General features: G+C 44.8%; 1 protein-coding gene across 1 annotated transcript in view; it reads left to right on the top strand.

Moving 5' to 3' along the window:
• Window positions 1–6,579: 6,579 nt before the first annotated feature.
• Window positions 6,580–9,687, top strand: part of plekho1b (pleckstrin homology domain containing, family O member 1b) — a 39,815-nt gene continuing 36,707 nt past the window's right edge. The window contains exons 1-2 of the mRNA XM_036966474.1: window positions 6,580–7,114; window positions 7,801–7,947. Of these exons, the coding sequence (XP_036822369.1) occupies window positions 7,088–7,114; window positions 7,801–7,947 (174 nt within the window). The 5' untranslated portion in view covers window positions 6,580–7,087. The remainder of the gene's footprint in view (window positions 7,115–7,800; window positions 7,948–9,687) is intronic.

The following is a 9,687-nucleotide window of genomic DNA, read 5'->3' as shown; positions in this document are numbered from 1 at the left end:
CACACACACACACACACACACACACACACACACACACACACACACACACACACACACACACACACACACACACACACACACACACTTGATAAGGTGAAGAGTGATCTCTATTTATAGGGATGACCTTTGGAGAAACAACAACAAGCGTCTGAAGGTGAACACTTGATGTGAGGCTCTGATCTTATCAGTGGGTGAGGACGGCAGAGGCATTGGGGGTGAAGAGGGTTGTGATAAGTCCTTGAAGGCGAGAGAGAGGAGAGAGGGAGAGAGAGGGGGAGAGAGAAAGGGAGAGAGGGAAAGAGAGGAGCGAGAGAGAGAGAGAGAAATATAGAAAGAGAGAGAGAGAGAGAGAGAGAGACGATAACCGTTAATTATCAAAATCCAGAAAAGAGACGTTAAATTTTACAACCACCTAAAAGGAAGAAATTCCCAAACCTTCCATAACAAAGCCATCACCAACAGAGACATGAACCTAGAGAATAGTCCCATAAGCAAGCTGGTCCTGGGGCTCTGTTCACAAACACAAACAGACCCCACAGAGGGCCCAGGACAGCAACACAATAAGACCCAACCAAATTATGAGAAATAAAAAATTATTACTTGACACATTGGAAATAATTAACCAGCACAGCAAACTGGAATGCTATTTTGCCCTAAACAGAGAGTACACAGTGGCAGAATACCTGACCACTGTGACTGACCCAAAATTAAGGAAAGCTTTGACTATGTACAGGCTCAATGAGCATAGCCTTGCTACTGAGACAGGCTATGGGCACACTGCCCACGAAATGAGGTGGAAACTGAGCTGCACTTCATAACCTCCTGCCAAAAGTAGGACCTTATTAGAGACACATATTTCCCTCAGATTACACAGACCCACAAAGAATTTGAAAATTATATTAGGTGAGTTGCAACAGTGTGACATCACAGCAGCAAGATTTGTGACCTGTTGCAAATGGAAACCAGTGAAGAACAAACATTGTAAATACAACCCATATTTCTGTTTATTTACTTCCCCTTTTGTACTTTAACAATTTGTACACTGTTACAACACTATAAATAGCCATAATTTGACATTTGAAATGTTTCTATTCCTTTGAAACGTGTGTGTGTGTAATGTTTACTGTTCATTTCTGATTGTTCATTTCACTTTTGTTAATCTATTTCACTTGCTTGGCAATGTAAACATATGATTCCCATACCAATAAAGCCCTTTGAATTGATAAGAGAGAGCGAAATCAGGGAGAGAGAGAGAGAGAAAGCAGAGAGAGAGAGCAGAGAGAGAGAAAGCATAGAAAGAGAGAGAGGGGAGAGAGAGAGAGAGAGATCAGAGAGGGAGAGAGAGAGAGAGAAAGCAGAGAGAGAGAGCAGAGAGAGAGAAAGCATAGAAAGAGAGAGAGGGGGGAGAGAGAGAGAGATCAGAGAGGGAGAGAGAGAGAGAGAAAGCAGAGAGAGAGAGCAGAGAGAGAGAAAGCATAGAAAGAGAGAGAGGGGGGAGAGAGAGAGAGATCAGAGAGGGAGAGAGAGAGAGAGAAAGCAGAGAGAGAGAAAGTAGAGAGAGAGAAAGCAGAGAGAGAGAGGGGAGAGAGAGAGAGAGAGAGTGAGGTCTGGGGATTAAGAGAGAGAGATTGAGACATGGAGACGAAGACAAACAGACGTCAATAGACAGTGTTGGTTTTACTCCCTAACATGACAAAGACACTTGCATGGTTTGCGTTGTGTGTTTGTGTGCATGTTGTTTGTGTCATTGCTATGCTATAACACTAAAAGGCCCACTCCCAAAGACACACTTTCCCCAGCATACTATAACCTGGCATGAGAACCCAGAGCTGACCCCCAGAGTACTATAGCCTGGCATGAGAAGCCAGAGCTGACCCCCAGCGTGCTATAGCCTGGCATGAGAACCCAGAGCTGACCCCCAGAGTGCTATAGCCTGGCATGAGAAGCCAGAGCTGACCCCCAGTGGGCTATAGCCTGGCATGAGAACTCAGAGCTGACCACCAGAGTGCTATAGCCTGGCATGAGAAGCCAGAGCTGACCCCCAGTGTGCTATAGCCTGGCATGAGAAGCCAGAGCTGACCCCCAGTGTGCTATAGCCTGGCATGAGAAGTCCGAGCTGACCCCCATTGTGCTATAGCCTGGCATGAGAAGCCCGAGCTGACCCCCTGCGTGCTATAGCCTGGCATGAGAAGACAGAGCTGACCCCCAGCGTGCTATAGCCTGGCATGAGAAGCCAGAGCTGACCCCCTACGTGCTATAGCCTGGCATGAGAAGCCAGAGCTGACCCCCAGTGTGCTATAGCCTGGCATGAGAAGACAGAGCTGACCCCCAGTGTGCTATAGCCTGGCATGAGAAGCCAGAGCTGACCCCCAGTGTTCTATAGCCTGGCATGAGAAGCCAGAGCTGACCCCCAGTGTGCTATAGCCTGGCATTAGAAGCCAGAGCTGACCCCCAGTGTGTTATAGCCTGGCATTAGAAGCCAGAGCTGACCCCCAGTGTGCTATAGCCTGGCATGAGAAGACAGAGCTGACCCCCAGTGTGCTATAGCCTGGCATGAGAAGACAGAGCTGACCCCCAGTGTGCTATAGCCTGGCATGAGAACCCAGAGCTGACCCCCAGTGTGCTATAGCCTGGCATTAGAAGCCAGAGCTGACCCCCAGTGTGTTATAGCCTGGCATTAGAAGCCAGAGCTGACCCCCAGTGTGCTATAGCCTGGCATGAGAAGACAGAGCTGACCCCCAGTGTGCTATAGCCTGGCATAAGAAGTGAGCATTACACAAAGAAGTGCATTTCAAAAAGAAGTGTGCTTTGTTCTGTCTCTGTTCTTTTTTCTATCCTGCCTCCCTTTCTTCTACACTTTCTCCTGCTTTCTCTCTCTTCCAACTCCCCCCCTTCGTCCCTCCCAGAGAGAGAGAGAGAGAGAGAGAGAGAGAGAGAGAGAGAGAGAGAGAGAGAGAGAGAGAGAGAGAGAGAGAGAGAGAATGGAACAGTCACGTGGAGTGAAGGGATTGACATGCTTTCACATTAGCCTGAGGGCTGTGTTTGTGTCGGAGTGGGTTGGGTAGTTTATTGATCAGTATTATGGACCTAATCATGGATTGATAATCTACAGGCATGTGAGAAAAATAGGGGAGAGCAAGAGAAACAGGGAGAGTGAGACAAAGAGGGGAAAGTGAAGTCAGAGTGAACTGTTGAAGTGGGTTTGGTCTAACAAAGGGTTACAGCCTGTTGTAAACTAGACCATTAGACCATTCACTCACTGGTCTACACACACACACACACGCCTCCTTTGGCCCCTGTGAAGTGAGGTCATGCTATAGTCTATAAGCTGATTTCCAGTGTACTTGCGCAATAGCCTTGTGTTATACCAGGCCAGGAGTGCATTTTAACACTACTGCTGGGTGGGATTAGCAGGAGTCATGCTGCTGGGACTATTCTGGGATTACTCCACCCTATTATTACTCCATCCGGATTTCCTTTTTTCATCAACCATGATAGGAGATTGTGAGAGGAGACAGCGGGAGAAAGAGATCGGGGGAATCTTGAGACAGTAGACTCACTACCCTCTGTCTCTTTATTCTCAGACAGACAGAGAGAACCGTCTGTGCATTGAAGAGTCTGAGAGTCTGTCCTGAGAAAGAGCAAGGAGAGAAGAAGGAACATCTACACCTGTAACGGTCATTGTATGAAGAAGATGAGGACCAAAGCGCAGCGTGGTACGTGTTCATGTTACTTTATTGACAGTGAACACGAAATACAAATATAACACAATGAATAACCGAAACAGTCCTGAAAGGAAAAAAAAACACTAAACATAAATCAACTACCCACAAAACCCATGTGGGAAAAAGCTGCCTAAGTATGGTTCTCAATCAGAGACAACGATAGACAGCTGCCTCTGATTGAGAACCACACGGCCAAACAACAAAGAAATACAAAACGTAGAAACTGAACATAGAATGCCAACCCTAGTCACACCCTGGCCTAACCAAAATAGAGAATAAAAGCCTCTCTATGGCCACAACACTTGACAGGTTCATCACACGTCCAGCTGTAAACAAATCTACACAAAAAAACCATATAAAGTGTTGGTCCCATGTTTCATGAGCTGAAATCAAAGATCCCAGAAATGTTCCATACGCACACATTTGTTTACATCCCTGTTAGTTAGCGTTTCTCCTTTGCCAAGATGATCCATCCACCTGACAGGTGTGGCATATCAAGAAGCTGATTAAACAGCGTGACCATTACATAGGTGAACCTTGTGTTGGGGACAATAAAAAGCCAGTCTAAAATGTGCAGTTGTGTAACACAACACAATGCCACAGATGTCTCAGGTTTTGAGGGAGAGTGCAATTGGCATGCCGACTGCAGGAATGTCCACCAGAGCTGTTGTCAAATTATTTTATGTTCATTTATCTTCCATAAGCAATCTCCAACATTGTTTTAGAGAATTTGGCAATACTTCCAACCTGCCTCACAACCGCAGACCATGTTTAACCACGCTAGCCCAGGACCTCCACATCCACTTCTTCACCTGCTGGATTGTATGAGACCAGCCGCCCGGACAGCTGATGAAACTGTAGGTTTGCACAACCAAAGAATTTCTGCACAAACTGTCAGAAACTGCCTCAGGAAAGCTCATCTGCGTGCTCGTCGTCCTCACGAGGGTCTTGACCTGACTGCAGTTTGGCGTCATAACCGACTTCTGTGGGAAAACGCTCACCTTTGATAGCCACTGGCACACTGGAGAAGTGTTCTCTACACAGATGAATGCCGGTATCAACTGTACCGGGCACATGGCACACAGTGTGTATGGCATCATGTGGGCGAGCGGTTTGCTGATATCAACGTTGTGAACAGAGTGCCCCATGGTGGCGGTGGGGTTATGGTATGGGCAGGCATAAATGACGTACAACGAACACAATTGCATTTTATCAATGGCAATTTGAATGGACAAGATATACTGGGACGAGATCATGAGGCCCATGATCGTGTCATGCTATTCACCACTATTAAAATCAAATCAAATCAAAGTTTATTTATCACGTGCGCCGAATACAACAGGTGAAGTAGACGATACAGTGAAATGCTTACTTACAGGCTCTAACCAATAGTGCAAAAAAGGTATTAGGTGAACAATAGGTAGCTGTATACAGTAGCGAGGCTATCAAAGTAGCGAGGCTACATAGAGACACCGGTTAGTCAGGCTGATTGAGGTGGTATGTACATGTAGACATGGTTAAAGTGACTATGCATACAGTGGGGCAAAAAAGTATTTAGTCAGCCACCAATTGTGCAAGTTCTCCCACTTAAAAAGATGAGAGAGGCCTGTAATTTTCATCATAGATACACTTCAAATATGAGAGACAAAATGAGAAAAAAAAATCCAGAAAATCACATTGTAATGAATTTATTTGCAAATGATGGTGGAAAATAAGTATTTGGTCACCTACAAACAAGCAAGATTTCTGGCTCTCACAGACCTGTAACTTTTTCTTTAAGAGGCTCCTCTGTCCTCCACTCGTTACCTGTATGTGAACTTATAAGTTCCGCTCCTTGAAAGTGGCAGCTCTACCCTTTAGCTCAGTGCGGATGTTGCCTGTAATCCATGGCTTCTGGTTGGGGTATGTATGTACAGGCACTGTGGGGATGACATCATCGTGTTGATGAAGCCAATTACTGATGTGGTGTACTTTTCAATGCCATCGGAGTAATCCCGGAACATATTCCAGTCTGTGCTAGCAAAACAGTCCAGTAGTTTAGCATCTGCTTCATCTGACAACTTTTTGATCTAGTCACTGGTGCTTCCTGCTTTAATTTTTGCTTGTAACATGCTGACAACATGATGACAAATATTTGGAGATGTGCTTTACTTTGTTAAGTGTCATTTCAAATTAAATTATTAATTAAAATAATGGCGTTGAGAAGACACTGGAGAAAAACATATTTCAGGCACAACAATCTGGTTTATTCATATTGGTGTAGTCCTATCCTTTCTGTTTTACAACATTGAGAGTGTGTGAAAGTGGAAAGAGGGCTTAAGGGGTAAGCTTCCTCAGATATTCTTGGAAACCTAAGAGGGTCAGCAAAGGTTGTAAACAGCAAGTGGCCGTTTTGTTGTTAATGAGACTGACAGGTATAACATTTTCCACCCCATAGCCCACACCTATATTCTATCTTCCTATCATTTTCTAGTCTTATTGATATTTTTCTGTGAGATCTTGAGGGTCATTTGAACATCACAACATAATTAAAGAAGCCCTCCAGGATCTTAAAAACATTAACTTTGTAAGATATAGTATATTAGGAATTGAATTTGTAACATATACCAATTGAACAGGATGTAACATATATGAAATGGATGACTTTGTACACAATTTGATGACATTGTACACAAAGAAAGGGGACCACTTTTGGCTCTTGAGCATCACTTCCGGCTGAAATCATGCAAAAGTTAGAGAGTGCAATTTAACATTTTCTAGACATCACTGTACTTGTAGACTAACACCCCCTCCCACACCCCCCCACTTTCTACAGTCTATAATTTCCATATTTGCGTCTTTCACACGAACCTCGTGCCTTCATTCCTTATTTTCCGTGATGATATCATGACTCCGTAGCCCTGCAGCTTGGGGTTTAGAGAGATTGAGCCATCGAGTTACAGAGCGGGGGAGAAGGCTATCCAGTCTCCCAGCTGCATGCTCTCTAATAACCAAAGCCTCGGTGAAGAGAGGAGAGGGAGAGGGAGGGGGACTCGATAGGGAGGCAATGAAACGGACTCATCCGCGTAACTAGACACTACCAGTCCAGTTCAGTGTTCAGAGCATGCGAGAGCGTAGCTAGACCAACCGCATTCAGTTATATCTACAAAGGAATAGAGAGGGAGAAAATTGAAGTGTTCCAGCCTAGGGAGGCGGCGAGGAAAGGAGCAAGACATAGGCTACTGGCGGCTTTCGAGCGTCACGGGCATATACACCCCGTGTCCAGAATTTACGGCCATTCTTGGCATCAGCCTGTTGTACAAAATTGCGGATTTATAACTGAGTGAATTCGGGGATAGTCATCGACAGTCCTATCCTTCACAATGAAGAAAAACAATTCAGCTAAACGGGTAAGGTTTCGAAACGATGCAAGTGATGATCACTTCAGCTACAATGTAATAACGGGTTTCTGGTTAGCTGCTATTCCAGAGAATGTAACAAAAAGCTACAATGTAACGAGTGTTGTATTTAATAAACACGTCAATGCTACTTGATACGTTACTGACTCAGTTACTTTATAGCCAAGTCTCAGTCCAAACTCCAAAGTGATGCATTTGTTAGACATGCTGATTTGCTTTATTTATTCATTGTCTAACTGGAGAATGTCCCCCACTATCTTAACTTGATTAACACAATTATATTTGACAAGAGATATAGCAATGTAGAGTTCAAAAGTGTTGATGTAATGCTTGTTGTGGATGCTGTGAAAGACAAACCTTTTTAGGGAGTGCTCTTTTTGTGTATAACGGAATCATTTTAAAACGAGCTTTATTTTTGGAATGCTATTATCTAACGTGGTCGGTGTAGCCTAACTGAGATCATAAGATGGTGACAAAAACACTGGCCCAAGAAAAACGGTGCGCGCAAGGAATGTGACAGCATCTACATGACAAAGGAAATGACAGGGGGCTGAGTCGCCTCACAAAAAGACTCTCCTCTTTTTCTTGTCTGTTCAGTCCCCCTTTCGAATCTAAACGAGGTGCTCTGGCAATTTCATGTCTTAACTGCTACTTTGTTGCTTTCGTTGAATATGCAGGGCCCGCAGGACACAAACCAGCACAACACGCAGCCAGACAAAATCGGTTGGATTCGCAAGTTCTGTGGCAAAGGGATATTTAGGGAGATCTGGAAAAATCGTTTTGTAATACTCAAAGGGGACCAACTTTACATCTCAGAGAAAGAGGTAAGTGACGCCTCTTCATTGAACAGCTGACATTTACACACCTTGACATTTTTTGGAGCATTGAACACATATATTTTTTTAAACTTTTCAAATGCAAACAGAACCAGCACATCTTATACACTAATTTTGGGGTACATTGTAATAGTCCTTGATGAGCATCAACACTGTGAAATATAGGCTACTTTATGACATCATACTGTGGTTTATAAATGCCAGTATTTCCAGTGACAACATACAGTAAGTATATGGACGTGTTTAACCATGTGGCCATGTAGCAGTCTCAAGAGATACCCTAGACATGCTCTCCTCTGTTCTGGATCCACTCAGACTGATGGACCAAATCAGCAGCTCCAAAAGCTTTCTGTGTGTGTATTTGTGTGTGTGTGTTCAGGTTCACTTAAGGCTTCACATAAATCTCTGTATCCTCCCGCCAAGCCTCATCTATCATCCCTCTGGGGCTGGTGAGCCAACGAGTTCTGTCTTTTTCCCTCTCTCTCTCATTCTCTCTCCCTCACCCTGTCTGTCTGTCTGTCTGTCTGTCTGTCTGTCTGTCTGTCTGTCTGTCTGTCTGTCTGTCTGTCTGTCTGTCTGTCTGTCTGTGTCTCTTCCTCTCCTTCTCTCTCTCTGTCTCTCTCTCTCCTTCTCTCTCTCTGTCTCTCTCTCCTTCTCTCTCTCTCTGTCTCTCTATGAGTCTCTCTCTCTCTCTGTCTCTCTGTGAGTCTCTCTATGAGTCTCTCTCTCTCTCTGTCTCTGTCTCTCTCTCTCCTTCTCTCTCTCTCTCTGTCTCTATATGAGTCTCTCTCTCTGTCTCTCTCTCTCTCTCTCTCTCTCTCTCTCTGTCTCTCTCTCTCTCTCCTTCTCTCTCTCTCTCTCTCTCTATGAGTCTCTCTCTCTCTCTCCCTGTCAGCAACAAACCTGAGCTGCAGCACACCTTCCACCTCACTGGATACCCAACATTATAGATGAAAAAACTCCACTGTATGTCTGCTCTACACTATACTTCAGTTCTTTGACCTACAGTGTCTGTTATCATTGCAGTCAGACGTCAGTTAGAGTGCTCTGAATGGCTGAAGTCTGATTCATTACTCCTGTTAGTTGTCCACAGCAAAACAGCTTGACAGAAGATTAGAAAGTATCCCCATCTCAAATCTGCGCTCATAGAGTGTTTATTAATAGAGGTAGGAAGTCTCCAGAGACCTCTAGCACATTGGTCTAGCCTTCTGACAGAAGGAGTTGTCGGAGAGATAACCCTAGATGGTAATAAGGCGCGCAGTAACTGCTGTGGTCAGGCTCACTGAGAACAGAGAGCGTGCTCCAGGTATAGCTACGAGATTGCACAACAGCACCCGCATGGTTGTGGTGTTGCAATATTAAGGCCTTAATGAATGTTGTGGTAACCATAGTGACAGAGCCAGCCTGTGATGTGTCAGGGTGATTGCTCCAGATATTAAACAGAAGCAATAATGAGCCACATAGTCAGAGTCAATGTGGTGCTTGATACAAGGCAGAGGCAGTTTTAAACCGCTTAGCTGAGAGTTACAGGGAATTTAATAGAAACGCACATGTACGCACGCGCGCGCACACACACACACACACACACACACACACACACACACACACACACACACACACACACACACACACACACACACACACACACACACACACACACACACACACACTGCGATCGGGCACTGACAGTTCTCTTGCTGGGCTTGCTTTAGAGTTGCAGGGTATTAG

This window comes from Oncorhynchus mykiss, chromosome 3 (assembly GCF_013265735.2).
Source record: "Oncorhynchus mykiss isolate Arlee chromosome 3, USDA_OmykA_1.1, whole genome shotgun sequence".
Classification (NCBI taxonomy): domain Eukaryota; kingdom Metazoa; phylum Chordata; class Actinopteri; order Salmoniformes; family Salmonidae; genus Oncorhynchus; species Oncorhynchus mykiss.
The sequence above is the reverse complement of the archived record's forward strand: the minus strand, read 5'-3'. Positions and strand labels throughout refer to the sequence as shown.